At 38.9% G+C, this 26629-nt stretch overlaps 1 protein-coding gene across 2 annotated transcripts in view; it reads right to left on the bottom strand.

The window, feature by feature from the left end:
• The window catches only part of LOC131317998 (cullin-4-like), a 54935-nt gene extending 30549 nt beyond the window's left edge, over nucleotides 1-24386 (bottom strand). The window contains exons 1-4 of one of the 2 annotated variants that reach the window (XM_058347757.1): nucleotides 24014-24386; nucleotides 8755-8870; nucleotides 8322-8668; nucleotides 1534-1714 (exon numbers count right to left, since the gene is read on the bottom strand). In XM_058347757.1, coding sequence (XP_058203740.1) covers nucleotides 1534-1714; nucleotides 8322-8668; nucleotides 8755-8870; nucleotides 24014-24332 — 963 coding nt within the window. In that variant the 5' untranslated portion in view covers nucleotides 24333-24386. Of the gene's footprint in view, nucleotides 1-1533; nucleotides 1715-8321; nucleotides 8669-8754; nucleotides 8871-10333; nucleotides 10467-24013 lie in introns of those variants that run through there. The other variant, XM_058347758.1, reaches the window with a different exon arrangement.
• Nucleotides 24387-26629: the final 2243 nt, after the last annotated feature.

Below are 26629 nucleotides of genomic sequence, written 5' to 3'. Positions count from 1 at the left end.
TAAGATTGAGAAATGCAATGAGAAGAAAAACTCCTTCAAAAAGAAGGAACAAATCACATTGTGTAAGGTGAAGGTTGTATCTTTTGTGAATCATCTATGCTTTTCATACGACTGCCATTATAATTTACTTAGTATTCTTGTTTTCCCTGTTTGTAGGAGCTTGACCATGGAAATATGTATGATACTGGTTCTCCAACGGAAGTAGTTGGAGTTGGAACACAAAAGTATGTAATAATCACTTCACGTATACAATTAAACTATTCCATGTTCCCTCCTCACTTAAACATTACTGTTTTTAAATTGGTTTAATCTTTTTTGGGCCTCAATCGTCTTCATCATGGAGGGCAAACCAAGCGATCAAAGCTTTGTATCCCACTAGTTTCCTCGAAAAGTTGGAAATGCAATTGGAGATTCAAAAGTGAAAAGAAGCTGCAAATTTTTGGAGAAGCTTCAATATTTTTTGTGAAGTTACAAGATTAAATTTATTTTGGAGATGTGTGTTTTTTTTTTTTTTTTTTTTTGGAGAAGCTTCAATATATTTTTTGAAGAAGTTACAATATTATGTTTCTCGAGATGTATATGTTTTTTCTGGAGATCTATGTTTTGTTGGAGTATGACTAATTTGATACTTGAATAGAATATAGCTGACCATTTTATTGTGGTGGTTGTGATTTCTACTGTTTTTTATTGGATTATTTTCACAAAATTAACTGTTAATAATGAAGTCCAGCTTTATTTTTATTTTCTCAGAAAAAAGAGAGTTAAAACTACTCTTTTGTTTTAGGGAATGATCAGTTCGTGGCTAAAAATTCTCAGCTCCTAAGAAGCACGGACACGTCTCCAAGCCTCACGTATCCGTCACGGACACGATACGACACTCTCCGGACACAAATTGGACATGCCTAAATACTTGTCTAATGATTTTATTATATTTCTTTCAATTAGGCACATTGTGGATTACCCTAGAACATGTTGGCAACACTCTTGGAACATGCTAGAGACACATTAAAGGACAAATTAAAATGTCTCTGACGTTTATATGAAATCATAACATACCTCTGTACTACAAAAACACTTTACATTTGATGTGTCCCCAACGTGTCCATGTACTAATTTTCAGAGAAATGACTTGTCTGCGTGTCCATGTCGTTTCTGTATCCGTGTCCGTGCTTCTTAGCTCAGTTCACAGAGAGAGAGAGAGAGAGAGGGAGGACGGACTGGGGAGTACGTGGGAGTGTGCGCGTGGATGAGGTGAGGTAGTGTGTAGGTGAGCATCTGCTATTTTCTCAGAAGTTATGGGCCCATCTAATGCCAACTAGGATTGTTGTGCATTGTCTCGTGTTGTGTTGTGATATTAGCAGGACTCATCTCCCAAAGATAACTCGTGATCAAGCTCTATTAAGTTATAAGAAGCCCAATCTGCGATGTCCTTCAGACAAAAAGGAAACAGTAAATGACAAAGCAGAAACTAGTCATACGTACGTTCACTTCAGTACTTGAAAGAAGAAGTAAAAAGAAAATATCAAACCAGACCTCCACATGCTTCAAGTAGTCAGGGACATCAGATTGCTGCATGTATTTGACACCTTCGGCAGCATAAAATTCAGATGTCCGCTCAAGGAATGGCTTTTCAAAGCTCTCTGAGTAAATTCCCAAAGCAGTGAACATCTTCAAAAGATGGTTAAGGAGAGTTCTATCAACTGCTTCACCTAATCTGCAAGACCAAAAGAAGAATGCTGCAGGTAAATTATATGAAAAATAAGAAGAGCTTATTCTGACAAGATGTTTTCATGCTTTGAAAATAGGAATGATGTGTTAAAGGCGATTGTTGTTTAGGAAGAAAGAGTGTGTAAGGTTGTAATTAACCCTCAAACATATAATCTTTATTTATATTAAACAATAACTCCTTGCAAGACTTAGATAACCAATGTGGGACAATGTCAAATCCTAACAATATTCTAACACTCCCCCTCAAGCTGGAGAGTAGACATCAAAAAGTCCCAGCTTGCTACATAACAACTCTAACCGTGGTTTGAACAATGATTTAGTAAACATGTCAGCTAACTGAGCGCCGGTGGATACAAAGGGAGTAGCTATCACACCACTTGTTAACTTTTCTCGCACAAGATGACAGTCAACTTCAATATGTTTAGTTCTTTCATGAAAGACTGGATTTGATGCAATGTGAATTGCTGCCTGATTGTCACAGTATAGATTCATAGGAAGTTTCACCCCAAATCCGATTTCCTCAAGTAACGAGCGCACCCATACAATTTCACATGTCGTATGGGCCATTGCTCGATACTCTGCTTCTGCACTTGACCGCGCAACCACTGTCTGCTTCTTACTCTTCCAATTGACAAGATTTCCACCCAAGAAGACACAATACCCTGTAGTAGATCTTCTGTCAAATGGTCCACCTGCCCAATCAGAATCGGTAAATGCCTCAATACGCAAGTGTCCATTAGTCCGATAGAACAAACTGAGCCCGGGATGTGCCTTAAGATACTTCGCAATTCTAACAACAGCTTCCCAATGTGGAAGACGAGGAGCAGACATAAACTGACTCACAATACTAACAGCAAACGAGATATCGGGGCGAGTAATGGTAAGGTAGTTTAACTTACCAACCAAACAACGATACTGATCAGGATTAGGAAGTAACTCCCCCTAATCCACACAAAGCTTGACATTGGGATCCATAGGAGTCTCAACAGGCTTAGTCCCCAACAAACCAGTCTCCTCTATAATATCCAACACATATTTCCGCTGAGATAAGCTAACACCATCTTTAGATCGCGCCACCTCAATACCCAAGAAGTATTGTAATTTTCCCAAGTCTTTGGTATGAAACTCGCGTTGTAAGAAATCTTTCAACTCACCAATGCCTTTCTGATCATCACCAGTAATGATAATATCTTCCACATAGACAATTAGCAATACCTTGCCGCGATCTGATGTAAGAGAAAAGACCGAATGATCACACTGACATCGATGCATGCCAAATCGCAAGACAGCATCACTGAACTTGCCAAACCAGGCTCTAGGAGACTGCTTGAGGCCATACAATGCTTTGCGAAGCCGACACACCTGATTAGTCTCCCCCTGAGCAACAAACCTTGGTGGTTGCTCCATATAAACTTCCTCCTGAAGATCCCCGTGAAGAGAAAATAACAAAGAGACAAAATAAAATTACAAAATTCTCTCTGCTTGGGAATCTTCATTAAATATACACAATTTACCAGGGCAAATTTCAGTTTAAAGTTAACTACACATTGCTCAGGATACAACAAGTGGCACTGATACCAAACCAAACCGCCCTACATTTCAATCAATGGGGGGTCGGCTACATGAATTCATTTTATTCATTGATCTCCATCAATGCATCGTGCTTCATTGTATCCAACAAACTTAGATCCTTTTGAATTACCACCTCTAATGTCAATTTTGGTTTACCCCTCCTCTTAGTGCTATCATCTGCCCTAACTACCGCACTTGGTGGTCTACCGTACTGCTGTAAAACCACCTTAACATATTTTCGCTCATCTTATCTTCTAGCAGTGCTACCCCAACCATTCCAACAAGGTTTTTGTGTGTACTTCTATTTCGCTAAGTATTAACACATCTGTTTCAACATTCTCATTTCCGCTACGCCGATTGTACTCATGTTGTCTTCATAGTCCAGCACCTTGTTTCGTATAACATGGCTGGTCTTACAGCAATACGGTAGAATTTCTCCTTCAACATTATGGGTATCAACCCTCTGAAGCACTCCACCATTTGATCCATCCACTTGTACTCTTATGTGTTACATCATACGCAATCTCTAAATCCTTCCTAAAACGTTCACTTCTTGATAAATCCTGATTTTGTAGGGTCACTGTCAACACTAGCACTTTGACTAGTACTAAAATTACATTCCATGCACTCCGTTTTAATCTTTGACTCCAATACTTCTCCCAATTTTCTAATTTGGCATTAATAACTCTTGCGATCTCATCTACTAAGACAATATCATCCGCAAACTACATACAAATGGGATTGCATCCTGAATATATCTAGTCAACTCAGCCATAATGAAGACGAAGTGGCAAGGGGTAAGGGCTTAAAGCCAACCCTTGGTGTAATCCTACTATGATTAGAAATTGACTTGTTTCTCCTACTGGAGATCTGATAGTAGTGACAGCAGCTTCATACATGTTTTCAACCACATCAACATAACCTTTTGTTACACCCTTTCTCTCCAACATCCACCATATAACGTCCCTAGGTTCCTTATCATATGTTTTTTCTTAAGTCTATGAAAACCATGGGAAGAACTTTCTCTATATACTTTTCGATGAATCTCCTTAACAAGTAAATTGCTTCCATAGTTGGTCCAGAAAAGATAAACCCAAACTGATTCTCCAATACCGTTGGCATCATTCTTAGGCATTCTTCAGCAACTCTTTAACAAAACTTCATTCCATGGCTCATAAATAATACCTATGTATTTATTGCAACTTTAAATATCCTCTTTATTCGTTCATATAGGTTCTAAGATACTCTTTCTACATTCATCAGGCATCTTTCTAGTCAGAATAATATTGTCAACAATTTTGACAGACACCCCAACGTCACCAAGGAATGATTAGAAAAAACAGTAGCAGTCTCTATGTCGTGGTTTCCGGGTGTAACAATCGTAGCGTAATGGGAATCGTAATCGAAGATGTGCTTTTTAAAAATTTCCAACCACATACGGAAAAATGATCAATTTCTGTGTTCTTTTTTAAAATCAAATTGTTGAAGTTTAAAATGGTTCTTGTCTACTTATCTTTATTTTTTATAAATGATCTGATGTATTGCATATTTTTTGTTAACTTTAAGCTATTTTGAAAACGATTTTAGGTGTCCTAAATTTGTACAGACTTAAATTTAATAATATTTAGTATAAATTTGCATCTTAATAAGAATGATGGGGCATATAGGATATAATTACGTACTACAAGCTAGTGAAACTACACAAATCAATTGGTCCAAAGTGTCTCACATGATGACATCCTAGTTAGTTGTTACTAATAGGAAAGTACATGTTAGAAGATTCACCACCAAAACAAGTGACGTGGAGGTTCTTGAAATTCGGGTAGGATTCGTTGCAAATACATATCTGGACAATGGCATGTTACTATCCTCTCTTTGTTGCCCTGCTTGGTGGACCGGCTCGGGATATGGATGCATAGGATTATGACCATAGGACACATAAAAACGAGGCAGATAAGGTAGCAATGGCTATCATTTGATTCATAATCGTAGGATAGAAAATACCGAGGCAAGTAACAGTAGTTGTGGTTGTCGATGAATTCATAACCATAAGAAGATGTGTCTTAATTCCACTTAGTAAAGTAGATTCCAAGGTGAACTAATGGTCCCTTTGACTCCTTTCCTCTTGATTTTGCAGAGATAGTGTTGAAAATAAGTAATTTTGTGCATATTTTGTCGATAATGGTCGCAACGGTCGGTTACCAGTTACCACAGTTACGTAACAGCTGATACCATTACATACGACGATACAAAGGCGATTTTCATTAACATTGCAATATCGGTCAATGGCAATAACAGGACTCGGTACCAACTGATACCATTATGTAAAGGTCAATATGGTTACGAAAAACCGATATTTCAAACCATGCTACACATTCAATTGATTATCAAAGTACGTCTCCCGTCTCATTCCATTGATCCTTCAGTTAAACCCAACAATCATAATCTTTTATGCACTTAAACTTGAGAAAAATCTCACATTTTATTCTATCTCCATTTGGCAATCCTTACAATCTAGTGTAGCATAGAAATCCACAAACAATCTCATCTTGGCTTCCCCAAAACTTTCTTAGACTCCATGCTGGGTTGTTTATAGCTCTTAAAAGTGTGGTCATTTCTATCCTTCTACCACATTTTAAAGCACTCTTTTCTAGCATTTACTATGGCTTGGACCTCGTTGGTCCACCACCAAGTCTCTTTCGAGGTGGGACTTACTCCCTCTCGACCTATGAAGCACTGAAACTCCTAGTCCCTAGAGGTCGCTGTATCCTTGTATTGGACACAGGGACATGTAGGGGCACGAATGGGTAGTATGGTTTTGGAGGGGGACATGCGGGGGTGGAAGTGTAATATTTTTTAATTTTTTCGGGGGTAAACATGTTATTAATCAAATGTTTGGGTTTTAATGAACCAAACCTATATAAACAACCCTAAATGATCAATAAAACACATACAAGGAGTCTCTCTCAATCGAAGCAGGAAACCCTAAAAATCTAGATCGACATCAATTGAACCCTACCATCCTTGAAGCCAAACCCCACCATCCTCGAAGCCAAACCCCACCATCCTCTTTGTATAGATTTATGTACATATATATGTGTGTGTGTACTGTTATAATATCAGTACATAACAGTGTGTATCATACATTTAAAAATAAAGTATATATAGATCACTGTATATAAACAGTAACTGCATATATTCATGATACTTGTAAATACAGTTATTTATTTATTTATTTATTTTTGCCGTGTTCGTGCCCCCATTTTTTTAGAATTCCCGTGTCTCGTGTCCATACCAGTGGCTGTGTCCATATCCGTGCTCATGTCAATGCTACATAGCTCTCGACTCTTTAAGGAATGCTTGCAATATTCTTCCAATGTAGCCCGTCGTCGCATTCCACATTTCCTCGCAACTGTGTTCCAAATTCCATCTTGCTTCTTTTAACATCTTGTCTCTAAAAACCCCAGGTTCTCCCATTGTAATCTCCATCATTTAGTTCGTGGGTTTCTATCTCTTTCATCATTCCCCCTTGCCAACATCTTGGAGTGTGTTTGGTGTCATGGCATAGGCTTATTTTAGACATCTTTCTATTCTTTGGTCGTATTAGCTTTTAGGAGTTCAGGGTAGTTTGTTCATCTTCAGACTTGCTGGATTCAGTTGCAGTTTGGCTCCATCCATTGTAACATGCGTTCATGGATCTTTATTGGTTACATTTCAGTAGGGGAATAATCATTTAATTGCTATTGCTCCTACGAAGTGGTTGACCTAAAAAATTATTCATGCTATTCCAGAATGCAAATTAGCTGTGCTATAAGTTCCCTTAGAAGGAAGCAACATGAGCTTGCTCTACTTTGTAGACAAGGCTAGTTTTTTACTTTCACTTAGGAGTTCGTGCCCAAGCGCACAATATTCATCATATTTAAAATTTTAAATCAACTTTGCAATGTTTATTGGATTGTGTGCGGGTGAGACAGATGTGGCCCTTATGACCCAACCAAAATTAGGTCGTCTGGAAATGTGTTTGGGTAATCTCTTGGAACATTTGTGAGGGTAAAGAATCTATTCTCTCTCCTTCCCAAACTCTAATTCTTTATGTTCACTCTCTCATCAAACTAACCACGTTATGACTACTCGATCTCTATTAACATTGCCCCCAAAACCCTTCTTTTGACTTCAAGACTATCTTATATCGCTTAATCAACGATATTCCTTCTCGAACGTTGGAGCCTTTTTGTTTCGAGTATAAACATATTAAAAGAAACTGTTTTCAAAGGTCTCTAGGAGCAAAAAGTTGAAATACCTATACCTATCCAAATGCAACCTGCAATTTGCCACCCCAAACTTAAATAATTTTGGATGTCATGCACCAATAACATCCAAAATTTCCCCCCTTACCAAATAAGGAAAATGACTAATCTATTTTATCGCCTATTTCCGTGGTGACTTGTCCTCTCATTCTTGTTTTCTCATACCAAACATATCATAAAGAATCTCATGTAACTATCAAATACATTAAACTATAAAACTGACAGTTCAAGTCCAGAGATTTATACCTGGAACATATTTCCAAGGAAATGTGGATATTCAAGCAGATAAAATAGGAAAATTTCTTTAAAAATTGCAGCATCAAACAGTACAATGGTGATTATAAGGTTCCATAAAGTACTGACATTATAACATATGAGGTTCATTTGCCGTCACATGCTAATAGGAGTATTACAATGTCGATGGTGGAATGCCTACTCATGTTGGACACATGGACACATAACCCTCATCCTCAATCAAAAATCGATTGTAAAACACAGATGAAACCATGTAATAAAGGTCCATCTATAGGTGCTCAACAGAGTAATCTTTTCTTTCTGGTAACCAATATTCTTGGGTGAGAGGACAGTCCTACACAAAGAGATAATAGAAGCTTCTTACATGGGTCTGCAATAACAAGCATATTAGCATAAATTTGGCCGCGCAAACAAGTATAATTCTATCAAAGTTGAAGTATAAAAATATTCAAGTTTCACCTTTCGCTCTCAATCATTTTTAGAAGGCCAAATACAGTTTTGTGCTCAACTTCTCCAGCTAGTGAAAGATGTTTACGGAAAAGCTGCAAGCCCATGTCCCACAAGGAGCGCATGCTTGGAGCTTGTTTCACATACGTTCTATCAAGATACAAGGCAATACCACGAATCATCAACATCTGGTCGCAGAAGTCCTGCCAGCATTTCTCAACAAGTGATAAGAAAACAACCAGATCTTCGCTTTGGCCAACTAAGGATTGTAGTGCACCAGATATATGTGCCTCACATTCTTTCTCAATTCGTTGATAAAGACTTCCCCCCATCTTGTGCAGGCAAAGGTCATTGACAGCCTAACAAAGATACAATGGTTCAATACATATTTGCACATAGTGATTATATCCAAAATAACGTGGGAAAATGAAGTGGTAGAATCCACCTGATAAAGCTTCTCCAAGTCACAAGGATCTGGCTGCTTCAAGAATATGGCACTGATAGCGGATTTCAATGTTGCCCATGTATTTTCTTCAAAATTTGCCGGCAGAGTGGGTTTAGCTGCAAAGATGGAAAGAGTAAACATAAGGTAAATAATATAGTACACTATCTCCATAAATTTAGCAAGGATGAAAAATACTAACAAAACCATCAACACATTAAGCTCCATTTGGTGGACAAAAATAATTTCACCAAAAAGTTCAATCTCAGCAAACAATCAGGTAGCTGAACGGAAGTCCAGTAGAGTCTTCTAGCGCACAAAGGTTATGAAGTCATTCACCTACAACTCTCACTCTAGAACAACCCTACCGTCTTTGGACTTCAGACTTTCTGTGAAAAATGAAAGACCATGCATGACACATGTAATTGTGGTACATTGATATCTCGCTAAGTGTTACAAATAGCCAGATGGAGGGAAAAAAATCGTCTAACCAATCTCAAGGAATAGGGACAAAACCTTGCTAAGTTGAGGATAAATATTTCAGGAAATACAGGACCATATTGCCACTGCTCAAGAGGCATCAAGATTCAATATGAATACAAAGCAACTATGACTCTAATCTGTAGAAAGAGCCCCGCCCCGCGCATGGTGCCCTATGCGGGCCCGAGCTGGTGCGGCCACGTACCCACGACGATCCCATCCATCTTTGTACAATATTGTCCGCTTTAGGCGCCCAAAGACCGTAGACTTCCCAGTAGGGTTACCCATCCCTGGACTACCCCAGGATAAGTACGCTTAACTGTGAAGTCCCTACGTTCTTTGGCCCGCCCTCACGGCTTTAAAAGGCCTTGTACAAGTAGGATGAATCATTCCTTATAAATTGTGACCTTGCCCCCCCCCCTCAACCGGCGAGTAGGCTGACACAATCTACCCCCTTTAGAGGTGTAACGTCCTAGTTACACAGTGCCCAGCAACTATGACTCTAATCTGTAGAAAGAATAAACTATTCATAATGGATGCAACTTTCAACGTCCCTCCCTTTCCCAGTTTCCTTCCTATTGCCCTTCTCACTCAACCAAGAGAAATGAGGGACAGGCCACTTCCTTTCAGCAGCAGTACTTATTTTTATCCATCCTACGAAGCACTAACACAGTGACACTTCTAGGAAGCTGCATGTCTATGTTTGACACTTTTCAAACACAGCACTACTACATCATAGACATGTCCATAATCGAGCAATACATATCAATATTGGGTAAAATTTGTATCAACACATCTGAAGCAGGATCCAAAATTGCCAAAACTGTCCAGTTACCATTCCTTCTACAAAAACTTGACATTTTATGCAAGGCAACTGACATGCTTTAGCTCTTTTACCAGACAGGAGCATAACTGTGAATTAAAAATTATAGTCCAAAATAGTACTCGTCTCAAAATGAACTTGTGAAGTTTGATCTCCCATGTCACTCGATACAGAAATTGAATGAACAAAGTTGTATAATTAACATAAATGATGTATCTGCATGAAAAACATTTCTCAATTGATGAGTGCTTCATGTGGCCACTGCGGCTGCAACCCTACCTATCTTTTGAAGGATTCGCAACATCATTGTGTCCAAGTCACACCATATACAAAGTCTTGTGGTGTCAACGGCTATATTACATTGGCGATTGTAACACCCAAATTTTGAGTCAGAAAATAAAGACGAAAACATGATGAACAAAATAAATTTATTGGTATAATTGAAATAGGATTATAATCTTTGCCGTGATATCTAATCGAAGAAAATAACTCCTCTCATTCTTCTCTTCAGAGTTTGGCCACTGAATCAAGGGCTTGACAACTTGATGAATCAGTTGGTGGAATCTTTTCCAACTGTTGCAAAGAAGATGGTGATTTGAGTTGAATGTTCTTCATAACTTTGAAGCTTTAATCTGCAAATGAGTCTTGTTCGATGCAGACTTGAGAAATTTTAAAGGGCCTTCGCAATTTAATCTTCGAAGCTCTCAATTTTTTTAGGCTTGTGTGTGATTCATGAGTGTGATGGGAAAATATGATGGAGGCCACTTTATAAGAATGTGAGATGGAGAATTTAAGAAAAAATTAAAAGAGATAATTATTGTTTCATAGTTATCCTTCTTTCTACTTATTTAAGTAAGAACTATATGTAAAGAGATATATATAATTTCCATATCACCAAGTGGCTAATTTGATTGGCCCAAATTGATAACATCATTCTGACACATGGCATTAGGTAATTTTGACTTGAGCTGTACGGACACTTGGCAATATGTGAGAGGCAATAATTGGGCCCTATTTGTTAAGGTCTTGCAACACGTCTCGACTTGTGATAGGCTAAAATTTTACATGCCTACAGATGCCCCCTCGATACTTACTCATGCGCAAAAGTGAGTGGGTCTTGAAAGTTTGACCTAACTTGATGCCAAAAAGCTTGTGCGTTCGGTAACAACTTTGTTCTTGACATTTGATGTCAATTTGAATTTCAGAATCTCTAACTCATGAACTTCAAGAAAATTCTCTCATTGATGCTTGTCCCTTAGTTGCATCCAGCGGGCGGAAGCAAAGGCGCGAGTGCGAGGACAAGTAGAAGATCCAACAGTTAGGAGCATTCATGTGGAATGTATGTTATTTATTTTTTACATGGGGCAATGTTAAAAATTTATTAAACAATTGAAAACGGAGACTTGTTCCATTAATGTTTTCAAACGAAATGTGATCCAACCCCAATACATAGACCAAATTCATAATAAATGGATAGATGAACTCCACACAACCAAGTAGGTGCATATACGGCCTAATTTAATAAATGAGCCCAAACAAACCCATCACTCTCCCTTCTGAGGGAGAGGTATTGACTTTTGAGTTCGAGTCCTCATGGAGGAGGTGCTTGGCTCCCGTTGTAACTACTAACTCTCTAACATCTACTAACATCCTATTGTTTGGTAAAAAAAAACCATCACTTATTCTATTAAATAAAGAAGCCAAGGAGCCCAAATACAAACCCCATCACTTCTATTAGTAAAGAAGCCCAACCCCATTATTTAACCCTACGTTCCATCTTCTTCTTCCTCTACTCTATTGCTACTCTGATGATATGTTGCGGTCTTCTTAACCACATGCTCTGAGCATATCTGAATGAAAAATTGAAAGATTGGATCAAGCACTTACCGTTATCCAATTCAGCTAATTTTTTGCAGGGCCACTCGAAAATTTATTTAAATATTAATTACAGGCTAGGATCATTTGTGTGGGACCAGAAGTGGGCACCACATGACAATCTGAGCAAAATCGGTACCTGCCTATAGTTGAATAATAAGCCAACAACCAGTTCTGAAGTGAATTCAACTCTATAAAAATAAAAACATTTCAACGAAACTGATTCCTGGTTTACAGAAACCTAGGCATGCATTTTGGGTGCATTCGGCTGTTCAAGCATCAAAATCATCCCATTTTCACGACACCTGAAATCAGAACTATAGAATCATCAATTGTTCTTTCTACGCAGGGGCGGAGGGACAGTGGGACAACTGAAGTCAGTTGACCCCATTGACCTCAAAATTTCCCTTAGGTTTGATGTAATTTTCCTAGATATTTTATCGTTTTGCCCCCCCATAGATGCTTGACTCTTGCCCCATTTTTTACTTTTCTACAGCTTTGCCCCCACATATGCTTAACTATTGGCTCAAAACCCCTCATAAAATTACAAAATGTACCCTTTGCTCTTTAGAGTTTTTTTTTTTTTTTTTATTCCCTATAATATGCACATTTTTCTACTTTGTTCCAAAATTATCAATTTAACGATTTCATCCTCTCAACTATCATATTGTTACCTACTTGGTCCATTTGGTCGGGAAATGTCCAAATTTTGGTCGGGAACTTCCCGACCAAAATTTGGACATTTCCCGACCAAATGGACCAAGTAGGTAACAATATGATAGTTGAGGGAATAAGATCGTTAAATTGATAGTTTAGGGATGAAATAGAAAAAATGTGCATAGTTTAGGGAATAAAAACAAAAAATGTGCCTTTTTCTTTTTTATATTTTGCACATTCTCAAACACTCTCTCTCCATCAAAACCTGTGGCTTTAGTATTGTTCGTTCATAGAATGAAGTACATTAGTTTTGGATCACCATATTAGTCTTCTTTTTTCGTAATAGCAAAAATAGACCATATATGAATTTTGGTTCTTGAGTAATTTTGACCCCACTTGTGCCTAATCCTGGCTCCGCCCCTATTTCTACGCACCCCAAAGTTCAATGATAAGCTTCTGTAAGACTGAATATTCCTTGAAAAACAATAAGGTTCCTAGAATTGCAATGTTCTTACAAGAGAATTTCCTTCCTAACTTGCTTTAATGAATTTGTTTTTCAAGATGATGCATTGACACATCCACATGTATCGGTACAAGTTAATAACCTTTGTCGTTTCCTCTTTGATAAACCCACTCCATTTATCATGGACTAAAGGGCATCTCCAATCCACCTCTATTCCTCCAAAATAGAGGATGGATGTGACACATTGAGGGGAGATTTTGTAATTTATTCCCTTTTTTCTACACTTTTTGTACTTTTTGGGAGAATCTTTGAGACCCTGTTCGTTTAAGGATTTTGGATTTTGGATTCTAATCATTACCCTATTTTTCTCCAATCCAGTGATTTGAAAAGCGCGTGAAGCGCGCGCTAAAGCGCGAGGCGCAGCGCAGCGCATGTTCTGCGCTTCAAAAAATGGCGCTATAGCGGAAAACATGAAGGCGCAGAAAAGGCGCCAAGGCGCACGCTATAGCGCAAGGCGCAGAGGCGCCGAGGCGCACGCTTTTTGTCTGTGATCCAAAAATTGATCCAATGGTGCAGATTCAGCAGAAAAGACACGCAATGCACTGAATAATATTTGCTTTTAAGTCTAATTTCAACCCTAATCGGCTGACGATCATACACGATCCATACCCAGCAGCAGCCGAGCAGCTTCAGTGACAGGCGATCAACGATCGATCGAGACAGCAACTTCAGGCATCAGTTTCACTCTTCAGCGACGAGGTAACCTCCTCCTCCTCCTCCTCCTCCTCCTCCTCCGGTACTGTTACAGTGTTACTGGTTCTTCTTTTTCGTTGTTCTTCTTCTTCTTCTTTCTTCTTTTTCTTCTTCTTTTTTCTTTCTCTTTAAACGCCTGTTTCTTTTTCTTTTTTTTCTTTTTTAATTTTTTTTTACCTCCTGGGCAATTTTTTTTCTTGGAGGACCAAGTGAGTTCCAAACTCAAAAGGATAAAGACGTGTTTGGCATGCAAAAAAAAGAGCCGCATTCCCAATTTTCTCCCTCTCTCTCTCTCTCTCTCTCTCTCTCTCTCTAGTAAACTGTCTTCATCCCCTTCATTCTGTCCATACTTCTTTTACTTGTACCATGAAATAAATTAATTCCGTCGCATTTATTTCTCTTACCATACATTTTTTTTCTGTTTAATTACATTCGGAGAATTGAAAGACGGAGTATAACAGATTAGAAAATTTAATAAGAGCAGTACTGGTCCATTTGTGTGCACACACAGTACTATGCCCATCAATACATTGTTCACGTTCATTACCCCTCTCTCTCTCAGTCTCTCCCCATTTGAGTCCTTCTGTTTTCTCATTAATTACCTCCTAGGCTGTTCTGCTGTTAGATTTTTTGTTTTTGTTTTTTTCCAGCAGCTATATGTGTTTATGGTATTATTTGTACTTGTTAATTGTACATGACATCTGAAAATTCTAGTAAAAAAGGACCCTGGTTGGAAGTATTGCGAAAAGGTTGAGCCACACAATAATACCAAGTTGAAATGTATATTTTGTAACGAAGTGAAAAATGAGGGTGTGTCAAGAATCAAGCAACACCTTGTTGGAGGAGCTAAAAGGAATACGGCGGCATGTCGCCGATGCCCACCCGAGGTTAGAGAGGAGATGAGAGAGTTTATACGTAAAAGGGATGAAACAAAGAGTCAAATTAAGTCTATACCAGATATTGATGATGCAATGAATGATGATGATTATGACTTGGACCTGGATGATGATATTATTGAATCCAATCCCCGTTCTAAGAAATCTTCTACTCACGGAAGCACAACCTCCGCATCTATTCATTCTAAGCCTAAGAAACCAAGAAACATAGGGCCTCTCGACACTTACTACACTCCTGAACCAGAGGTGGTGGTGGAAAATAGAAAAGCCAAGGGCAAACAACCAAAAATTGATGAGAATGAACCATATAAGAAAATATTGAAAGACCGGGCTCATCAGGCTATTGCAAGGTGGATATATGATTGTGGGATACCTCTAAATGTTGTGAACAATGATAGTTTTGCGCCAATGATAGAGGCTATTGGGCAATACGGTCCGGGTTTGCCCCCACCAACTTATCATCAAGTGCGAGTCCTTCTTCTAAAAAAAGAGGTAGAACATGTTAACAAGTTGATGGAGGAGCACAAAAAAGACCAAGAACAATATGGGTGTACGCTAATGAGCGATGGGTGGACTGATAGGAAAAATAGAACATTGATGAATCTTTTGGTGAATTCTCCGAGGGGGACCATGTTTATGAAATCTATGGATGCATCTGGAATTGTAAAGGATGCAAAAATGATATATGAATTGCTTGATGGGTGGGTGGAGCATATTGGAGAAACAAACGTGGTTCAAGTTGTTACGGATAGTGCTGCGGCAAATGTGGCGGCAGGTGAGAATTTTAATTTGCTATTTGGTTGTGTTACTTGAAGTTATGAACAATTAAAAATCACTTATTATTCTAGGCTTCTAGTTCTAACTTCTAACACCACTTATTTATAACAATTACCAGGGAAGTTGTTGGAGGCAAAACGACCTCACTTGTTTTGGTCTCCGTGTGCTGCCCATTGCTTGGACTTGATGTTAGAAGACATTTTTAAGTTACCAAATTTGAAGACAACTTGGGAAAGGGCAATAATGATTCATGGTTATATTTATAATCGACCTTCTTTGTTAAATATGATGAGGCAATTCACCCAGAGGAAGGAGCTCGTTAAGCCGGCAAAAACTCGGTTTGCAACCGCTTTTTTGACTTTGCAAAGGGTTTATGAACAAAAGGGACACTTAAGGAAGATGTTTACTTCAGAGAAGTGGACCAATAGCAAATGGGCAAAAGAGCAAGGAGGAAAATATGTAGAAAAAGTCATGTTGATGGCCTCATTTTGGAGGAATGTGCTCCTTGCCCTCAAGTTCGCTTCCCCACTTGTTAAGGTACTTAGATTGGTTGATGGAGAAGTCAAGCCTCCAATGGGATACATTTATGAGGCTATGGATCGGGCTAAAGAAACTATTGCAAATTCCTTCAATCAAAATAAGGAGATGTATGATGAGGTCTATAAGATAATCGACAAGAGGTGGGAATCCCAATTGCATCGGCCTTTGCATGCAGCTAGTTTTTACTTAAATCCTGAATTTTTTTACAAAAATCCAGAGGCTTGCAAAGTTCCAGAAGTCATTGAAGGCCTATACAGATGTATCACAAAGTTGATTCCCAATAATGATACACAAGACCTTATTTGTGCCGACTTGATGAAGTATGAGGGAGCTTAAGGACTCTTCGGTAACCCAATGGCAATAAGGCAAAGAAATACAAGGGAACCAGGTATCACCATGTTAACCTTAATCTAGTAACTAATTTAAGTCCTAAGAGTTGCACTTTAAGAATGTTTTCCAATATCAATATTCTATGGTGTGCAGCTAACTGGTGGGCCTCATTTGGTCATGACACTCCCGACTTGCAAAAATTCTTAGCCTTACTTGTAGTTCCTCGGGATGTGAGCGTAATTGGAGTGTCTTTGAGCATGTGAGTATATGATAATCAAGTTCATTCATTGACTTCCTTTAGTTATGTATGATCATGAATTTAAATCCCTTGTATAATTAATTGTTAATGCAGATTCACACAAAAAAAAGGAATAGACTAGCTCAAAAGCGTCTCAATGATTTGGTATTTGTTAAGTACAATAGAGCATTGAAACGTCGATACCTCAAACGTGATCGCATTGATCCTATATCCTTGAAAGATATTGATGAGAGCAATGAATGGTTGGTTGGGAAGATGGAGGAAGAAGCTGTGTTTGAGGGTGATGATTTGAATTGGGATGATGTTGCTTTAGCTTCTGGAGCCGAAGAACCAAGGAAAACAACCAGAGCATCAAGTTCAAAGTCAACAGACTCAACACCTATCGCGAAAATGGCAAAACCAACTCTAAAGGCTAAGGCTTCAAGAGGAAAGACATCTCTTATAGATGAGGTGATCAAAGAGGGAGAATGGGAGACGGATGATGAGGAGGAGGAAGATGTGGAAGGATATAAATCAGAATCATCAGATGATGATGATGAAATTGAAGATGAAGTTCTTGGTTCTGAGAATGATGATTAATGTCTATGCATGACTCTAGATTTTATTGCCTTTAATCCTTTTGTTATGTCTCTAAGGCCAAACATTATTATGTTAGCTTTTCATGGATGATATGTTATGTTTCGTGTTTGGTACTTTCGTTTAACCATTGACATGTTATGTTTTATGACATTTGAAAGTTTTACAAGTGTGTTTGTGTTGACAACTTGTTCTAATAAAATTTGCCTCATTACGAAGGAATTTTTTTTTTTTGCGCTTTGCGACAATAAAGCGCGCGCCGCGCCTTGCACTAAAGCCCCAGGGGACTGTTGGGCCTCGGTGCGCCTTTCGCCATTTAAAACACTGCTCCAATCATTACTCTCATTTTTCTCTCTATCTCTCTCCAATCATTACCCCTATTTCCAATTATTACTCTATTTCTCTCTACACTTATTACCTATAAATCCAAATCCAAAATCCCAAAACAAACAGGGCCTGAGGGACATATCGTCCTTTTTAGAGTTTGGAGGGATTTTGTCCTCCAAATTTACTTTTGGAGAGGGATTTTGTCCTCCCAAATTTACTTTTGGAGGACCATAATCGAAAAAGGACAATGGGTCCCTCAAAGATTCTCCCAAAAAGCACAAAAAAATGAAGAAAAAAGGGAATAAATTACAAAATCTGCCCTCAATGTGTCACATCCATCCTCTATTTTGGAGGAATAGAGGTGGATTGGAGATGCCCTAATTAGGTAATAGAAGCAAGTCCATGGGAAAAAATTGCTTTCCAAAGCATTATTCTTAAGTTCAGCCCATTCTGCATCAGACCGATAACTCCGACACATAACAAACTTATCCACATAGCCGTCTTAATAGATGTGCACTATTATCATAAGCTTTCTGTAAAACTCTTCCCTATTAGAATACAGACTCAAAATACCAAAGTGCTACTTCATATTATTTGATGATGTCCAACATAAGCATCCTGAAGCATAGGTCCTTCGCTAAGCGAAGCAAAAAATTTGGTGCACGTTGTATTCTCTTAGTATGCTCCAGGGGCAAAGCACGCACTTGACACAAGGCATTATACAGGCTTCCTTGACCTCTTCAGTTTAACAAAACCCTAAGAGGCTAAAAGAATTATACAGCCAAGAAGCTATATGTATTTAACAATACACGATAAACAAAACAAATTAAAGCAACAGAAAATATCAGTGTAATCAAGTAAATAATAACCACATTAAATTCATGCTCTAAATGTTGAGATTACCACCAGCTAATATACTCAGATTTAGCATCAAAAGCTAACAAGCTACTACTATCCAGATTGTTGTTAGGAATAATGGAGAATGTGTATAAGGTGTTAATTAACCCGTAAATATATCTGCCAATTGAGCACCTATAGACACAAAAGGAGTAGCAATCACACCATCAACTAACTTTTCTCGCACAAGGTGACAATCAACTTCAATGTGCTTATTTCTCTCATGAAACATTGTATTTGATGCAATGTGGATTGCTGCTTGATTATTACAATACAAATTCATAGGCAATTGCACCCCGAATCCTATCTCCTCAAGAAACGAAGGCACCCATACAAGTTCACATGTCGTGTGAGCCATGGCTCTATATTCGGCTTTTGCACTAGACCGTGCAACTTCTGTATGCTTCTTACTAGATTTCCTCCAAGGAAGACACAATATCCAGTAGTGGATCTCCGATCAGATGGTCCTGGATGAGTCTTAAAGATACTTCACAATTCTAATAATAGCTTCCCAATGTAGACAATGAGGAGCAGACATAAACTAACTCACAATACTAACTGCAAATGAGATATCAAGATGAGTTATGATAAGATAGTTTAACTTACCAACCAAGAGACGATATTGATCAAGGTTAGAAAGTAACTACCCCTGGTCAACACAAAGCTTGACATTGGAATCCATGGGGTTTCAACAGGCTTAGTTCCCAACAAACCAATCTCCTTTAGAATATTCAACACATACTTTCGTTGAGATAAGTTAATACCATCTTTGGACCGCGCCACCTTTATACCCAGAAAGTATCACAGTTTCCCCAAGTTCTTGGTATGAAATTGACACTTTAGAAAATCTTTCAACTCCTCAATCCCTTTCTGATCATCTCCTGTAATGATAATATCACATCCACATAAACAATCAACAATATTTTCCCTCGTTCAAATGTGAGATGAAATACAGAGTGATCAGATTGACAACGATGCATCCCAAATCGCAAAATAGCATCACTAAAATTCCCAAACCAAGCTCGAGGGGACTGCTTAAGACCATATAGTGCTTTGCAAAGACGACATACGTGATTACCCTCCCCCTAAGCAACAAACCCATATGGTTGCTCCATATAAACTTCCTCCTAGAAACCCCATGAAAAAAGGCATTTTTAACATCCAACTGTAATAAAACCCAACCAAGATTTTGGCCACAAGGGAGATAAGAAGAGAACCAAACTTGGCAATTGGAGAAAAAGTCTCAACATAATCAATACATAAGTCTGAGTATATCCCTTAGCAACCAGACGAGCTTTGTGATGCTCAACAGACCCATCATGATGATATTTGACCGTAAAGACTCACCGACAACCAACAGTAGACTTTCCTAGCGGAAGAGGAACCAACTCCCAAGTTCCATTTTTATGGAGAGCATACATCTTAGCCTCCATTGCTGTCCGCCACTCGGACAAAGAAAGGGCCTCTTGTACAGTGTTAGGTACATACATAGAGGAAACTGACGAAGTGAAAACTCGAAGAGTAGTAGATGAATAATCATAGGAGACGTAGTGAGAAATGGGATGGGTAGTACAGATACGAGTACCTTTAAGGAGAACAACAGAAGACCAGGTGATTGTGGAGGTTGGAGGTGGGGGTGGAGCCGGATCTTGGGACGGAGGAGGCGTGGTGGCTGATACTTGTGGGGCTGTTAATACTTGTTGCCAACGAACATACGTTTCACTAGAGATACGTTTCACTAGAGAACCAGATGGTACATAAACAGGAAATATAGACTCAGTCTCAGGAAGGTCAACTAGAGTACAGTGACCCAAGTAAAAAGGTAGTGGCTCATTAAACGTGACATCAGCACAAACAAAATGAGGATGTAGAGATGGTGAGTAACACTTACACCCTTTCTGAGTGCACGAGTACGCCAGGAAAATACATCGAATCGTAGATCAAGTTTGTCTCAATCAGGATCCAGAGCATGAACATATAACAGTGCACCCGAACACCTAAGGGGTAATGATTGGAGAGGGCGACCAGAAAATAAAACCGTATGGGTATGGGGTATCTGACCACCTAGGACGCTAGATGGCATACAATTGATCAAGTAACATGCTATAAGAATAGCATAACTCCAGTAAGACTTAAGAACTTGCATTTGAATTAACATTGCATGCATAACCTCTGATAAATGCCTAATCTTGCGCTCAACAACTCCATTTTATTATGGAGTCTGAGCGCAAGAAGATTGGTGAATTGTACCATGATCATCAAAAAACTTAGAAAGAGCATTATGAAAATATTCACATGCATTTGCTAGAAAGAAATATACCAATGCAAGTATCAAATTGAGTTTTGATTTCCATATGAAATGACTTAAAAATAGAAGACAACTTTGACCGTTCATTCATGAGATAAAGATACGTGACACGAGAGTAATCATCGACAAAGATAACATAATACTGAAAGCCACAAACATTAGGAACACACATCGGACCCCAAATATCATAATGAACTAAGGGAAAAGGATGGGACACACGACTCTCAACCCTCGGATAAACAGACACTCTATGATATTTACTAAACTCACAGACTTCATACGGCAGAACATCAACATGGCTACATGAAGGTACTAGCCGTTTAAGGTTCTGAAATGATGGATGACCAAGACAACAATGATGTTGATAAGGGTGACACCGAAGACTGAAGGGCAACAGAGCTAGTGTGAACATTGTCGGTAAAGCAATACAAGACACCAGATTCAGAACCACCACCTATTTTCCTCCCCGTCTTGAGATCTTGAAACAAAACACACAACCATCAGGGAAGAATATGACTGAGCAATTTAAAGATTTGGTAAGTTTACTAACAGACATAAGGTTTAATAGAAAACGAGAAACATGCAATACCGAATCCAAAGTTGGCGAAGAAGTGACATGAACAGAACCTAAACCGGTAATATCAGTGGAAGAGCCATCAGTTAAGGTAACACAGATGGTTTATCAATAGACCGATGGCCAAAGAGAATAGTAGAAGTACTAGTCATGTCCTGCGATTAGATGCACCAGAATCAATAACCTAAAGAATAGAAGAAAGGAAGATGCAATACACGCAATGGAAGAACCTGAGTTAGCGTAGCAATAGAAGAACCTATCTGAAGTGACACAAGGCGTTGGTACTCCTCCGCAGAAATAGTCACCATGGCATCAGTATAGTGAGTCCTGGTGAGTAGAAGGCCGACCATGAAGAGCATAACAATACTCCATTGTATGACGTTTTCCCCCACAATTAGTACACAATCTGGAACCATGGCCTCGACTGTGGCCACCTCCCCCTCACATGCGATCCCAACGACTAATCCATAACCACCATGACCAAAATCACGACCACCAAAAAACATGGTCAAAAAACCGACCACGGTACCAAGAATCACGGCCACGGCCACGACCAGGGCCACAGTTGAATGAAGAACCAAAACCACCAGAGATAGTGGAAGCAGAATCAGATTTCATTGCAAACATATCACCGTGCAATGAGAGGCAACCATCAGATCAGCCAACCAATATTCCACAACCTACCGACCAATAAATAACTAAACAGTGGCAAACACCAAACTAACAACCAACTACGAACTAGATGCAGAAGTAGATCCCATTGCATGGAATCCAAACAACCAACCGTCAAACCGCTGTGACTACCAACTAATCAACAACCAATAATAAACCACCGAGTAGTGCATTAATAATCAACCACCAGGGCCATCAATAGACGAAGAGGACCTCTAAACCAAACTCAGACAGCAAAACAGGGTAACCAAGTAATCCACCATTAACATAAACCGGAATATGTGACTGAGCAAAGGTTGAAATCCAAGTTGAGCGAAAAGAATAACTGACAAGCAGCCTTCAAACTCCAAAGCATTCATGTATTACCTTTGAGAATTCCGAAAAACAAAGAAACAACTTCGACATACCCAAAATAAATGCAAAACTTTGCTGATTGATTGCAGCGACCACTGAAGAGAGTCTGACGAGGACTGTAGAAGGTCCGGTGATGGCTGCCAGAGGCAGACGAAGGCCAACAAGAGGTTTCCGAGCATTGTCGAGGGGTTTTAGGGGCTGGGTCTTGATTTCCGAGGGGTTTGGAGGCCGAAATAAACCGGGTACAGAGTTTGGAGGATCGTTTTAGGGTTTTCAATGAATACCAGGTCATTTCGAACCTGATTGAGGAGTTTTTTCAACCTGTATTGTGGGTATTTCGAACTATAGTAGGGTTTCAAACTGTATTGTGGGTTTATAGGATCGTAGGGTAGGCTAGGGTGGCGACAGGTGGTGGGTGAGTGGCGACTTAGGGTTTCGAGTAGTGTGAAGGTTTCGATTTAGGGTTTTCAGTGGTGTGAGGTGGCGGCAGGTGTTGGAGATTTAGGGTTGGATGGCAGAAGGTGATGGGTGGCATTAGGATTGGCGGCTGTAGTGGTTAGGGTTAGTTTTAGGATATACCATGTAGTTAGGAATAATGGAGAAAGTGTATAGAATAATTAATTATTAACCCTACCACACACAGTCCTTATTTATATTGTGAGAATTACAACGACTCAACTAACCAATGTGGGACTAACAGAAGCCTGACTATATTCTAACATAGATCATGCAGACTCTATATCCAAGTGAACCACACTAAAGCAAACAACTAACGGATGAAATGGCTAGTAAAAGATGAATCTTTACTCAGCATTAAACCGCAAAAGCCAATGTCAACAGAATAGATGAGAACGGGAGGGGTAAAAACGGGAAATCAATCAAAGCCTTATCGATTTATCAATACCCAATAAAAAAATTAAAGCAATCACAAGCATTAGTCAGTATATTGAATAGGGGGGACAATAAACTTGTGTAATGGATGTCCAGATGACCAATGAATTCACTTCAAATGTACAACAACATTGTCTAATTTAGCTCATGTTAAACAATCAAAAATTCAAAAACAGTATTATCCAGATCAAGCAAACCCTATATCGAAGTGAACAACACTCAAACAAACACTAAACAGATGCAAACCAATCCATAAGGCTGACAGATGCAGATTGCAAACGTATGGCGTTAACATTTATTATTAGTCAATGAGCTAGGCTCAAAGCTTAGATAATGATTTCAATATTCAGTTTTGGGGCCGTTAGAGCATCCACAATGTAATAATCAAAAGTGAATAATCAAAACTTGCCACGTCAGCTTTTGATTATTCATTTAGAGGGTTGCTAAAGTTAGCAATGTGAAGTCCCACATTGTTACTTTTGATTATTCAAATGCCCAAATTTGATTATTGGTTAGGAGGTTACTAACTTTGATTATTACAATGTGAGCACTTTTTTAAGCACGCATTGCTAACTTTAGCAATTCTTAGGGTGATGGATTCAGAATAAAGGATATTCCAATTAAAATACAACCTTTTGTTTTCACCTCTAATCCAATCCATCTTTCACTACATTTCCACACAAGTCACCTAAAGCTCAACCACTTACATATTCTACTAGTAACCTATTTTATCTGAGACCCAAATCTTTCTAAACGGAGGCTTTGAAATTGAGGGGACGTATGTTTACAGAAGAAAGGAAATGAGCGAACCTTTGAGGAGCTTAATGACGAGCTTCTTGGCGGGTTGGGGAGGTGTGGCCTTCTTTCGAGACAAATTGGCCGTGACGGCGCTGGAGGCGGCGATATTGGAATCTTGTTCGATCGAAGAATCGAGATCGGTGTCGAAGTGGATGTGGTGGTGAGGGGGTTGTTGGTGGTGGTGGAGGCCGTTCTTGTTGTCGAGAGAAGAAGCGACGGCTTGGGACTTGGCCTTTTTCATCGCCGGGAAATGAGCGGAAGCCGAGCGCTTGTTGTTAATGTTGGTGGTGGTGTTGGTGCTGCTGCTGCTGCTGGGATTGGGATGAGACATACAGAAAGTGATCAATAGCTCATTACGGGAGGAAGAGAAACCCGAAATATGACCAAGTGGTTTTTTTCAATTTTGAAACCCAATTTTGGTTTTTTTCAATTTTCATGTGTACCGATCATGTTTCTACAAAAATCCAATGAACACGAATTTTGGTATGATTATAGTTCTCGTTGAACTCTACAAAATGAACGAAATCGATCATCCAAATGTGATCGAAAAATAGCCGAAAAAATGAAAACGGACCGGAGGGAATACCAAGGGTGTTGGTATCCCCGGTATACTAAAAAGTTTCTCTCAAGACATGTCTTCTTCTTCTTCTTTTTATTATGGACTAGGGTTACATTTTGATTTTGATTTTTTTATTATATAAATTCAAACTAAAATATCTACAAAATTAAGACTACAACTATACGTACTGCCATTCTTGTGCTTAAACCTATACCAGTAAAACGCCTTGCCACTTGCCAACATTGGTACCCCACTGATAACAAATCAAACCCCAAACCACATGTCCCACTGATAACGTAGACATTTCTCGATAATCCAGTGCTTTGAATTAACGCTGAAACAAACACACACACACACTCACTCTCTCTCTAAAACCCACCACTATCACACGGAATAGCACCGATATCAATAAAAGTATTTTGACTTTGTTCGCATTGAGTCTCTAAAATCAACCACTTCTTTTGCTCCTACTTCGTCCAACAAACGTAGGAAAATAAGTAAAATATATTACACGAAAATAATTTATTGCTAGACAAAAGGAGCCTAAAAAATGACGTTGCAATCTATTCGAGTTTAATTAATTGGAATAAAAATCAACATTAATGCTTCTTCCTTCTGTGTCTATTCGTCCACCAACTTGAGCAATTAAAACTCAAAACCAAAATCAAAATACGGGACAGATAGCTCCTCCCCATCGTTGCCGCCGCTGTGCTTCGTGGTCCTCACCAAGTTCCCACAATATCGCTTCCCCGTGGTGTTTTCAGCCCTCCTATCTAATTCAGTGCCTCAACCACAGAAATTGAATTGGGTTTTGGTTGAAACCAATTAGGTTTTGTTGCATTCTATGAGAATTGCCGATAATTTCACATTTAAAATCAAAATAGCCCAGATCGATCACTTCTCAAACCCAGATCGATCGAACAATGTTAATTTGCTCCAGTTATCTTATCAATTAAGAGTAAATGTCACGCTCCGTCCCGGAACAGCACCTCGGCAGCCTGTCCAAACACAACACGCGACAACCAACCAACAACAACTACTAACAATATCAAAAGATACCACCAAACGAGGTTAAATAGTCATTCTTAAATATATCTAAAAAACAACTGTCATTTAAAATCAACAGCGAAAGTCTGAAAAGAAATAAATCATACATATCCAACTATTGTCCACAACTAAAACAAACAAACATCAACTACGGGCCACGAGACAAAACTCTCACAAGCCTCAACCTCGTACGTCCCGAGCGAGTACAATTCCTAAAATGTGACATGTATTGAACACTGACCCCTATACTTGCAATATTGGAACCAGAACGAGTTTCAGGAGTGTATGTGAGACATGAATGTTATTCAATGGAAGCAATAAATCCTGCATCACCAATAATTAAGCATAAGTAATTAAACGACACGAGGTCATTAGTTCGACACGAAGTCATTAATCCGACATGAAGTCTTTTTAACTTGGCATAAAGCCAAAGAATCGACACTAAGTCCAGCCATTGGCCCTTGCCCATCGACACAAAGTCACGGTGTAATATCACAAGTTCAATCCAATTGAAGAACATTCATGAATCGAACACTCACCTCTATTTTCAACAAAAAGATACCAACAAAGTCACTCCCTACATGGAGTCACGGTACTCATTGTCGCCTGCATGGGGCACATCAATCCCCTCATATGAGTATCAGTAAGGAAATACTTTAAAAAGAAATGAACAATTGCAAACGCTAGCTATATTCTCTTCCCTCAACTAAGTATAACAATTAAAACACCAATTCCAATCAAGTAGAACAATTGATTTTCAGGTTCCAAAAATGAGAACTCATATCCCAACTCTCACGGACATATTTTAAGCAAACAAGATCAGTTTTTAGCACCTAACCACCAATTTCCTGCACTATAATACACATTTTTAGCTAATACAACCCCTTTTCAGCGGGTTACACCTAATTCCTGCACTTAGAGGTGATTTCCAGCAATTACAGAGGCTATTTCGGCATCCAAACAGCAGTTTTCAGCAACCAATTAACAGATTCAGCACCTCTAATCCATATTTCTTGCACCTA

Source organism: Rhododendron vialii, chromosome 2a, assembly GCF_030253575.1.
Source record: "Rhododendron vialii isolate Sample 1 chromosome 2a, ASM3025357v1".
NCBI lineage: Eukaryota > Viridiplantae > Streptophyta > Magnoliopsida > Ericales > Ericaceae > Rhododendron > Rhododendron vialii.
This window is presented reverse-complemented; position numbering and strand designations above follow the sequence as displayed.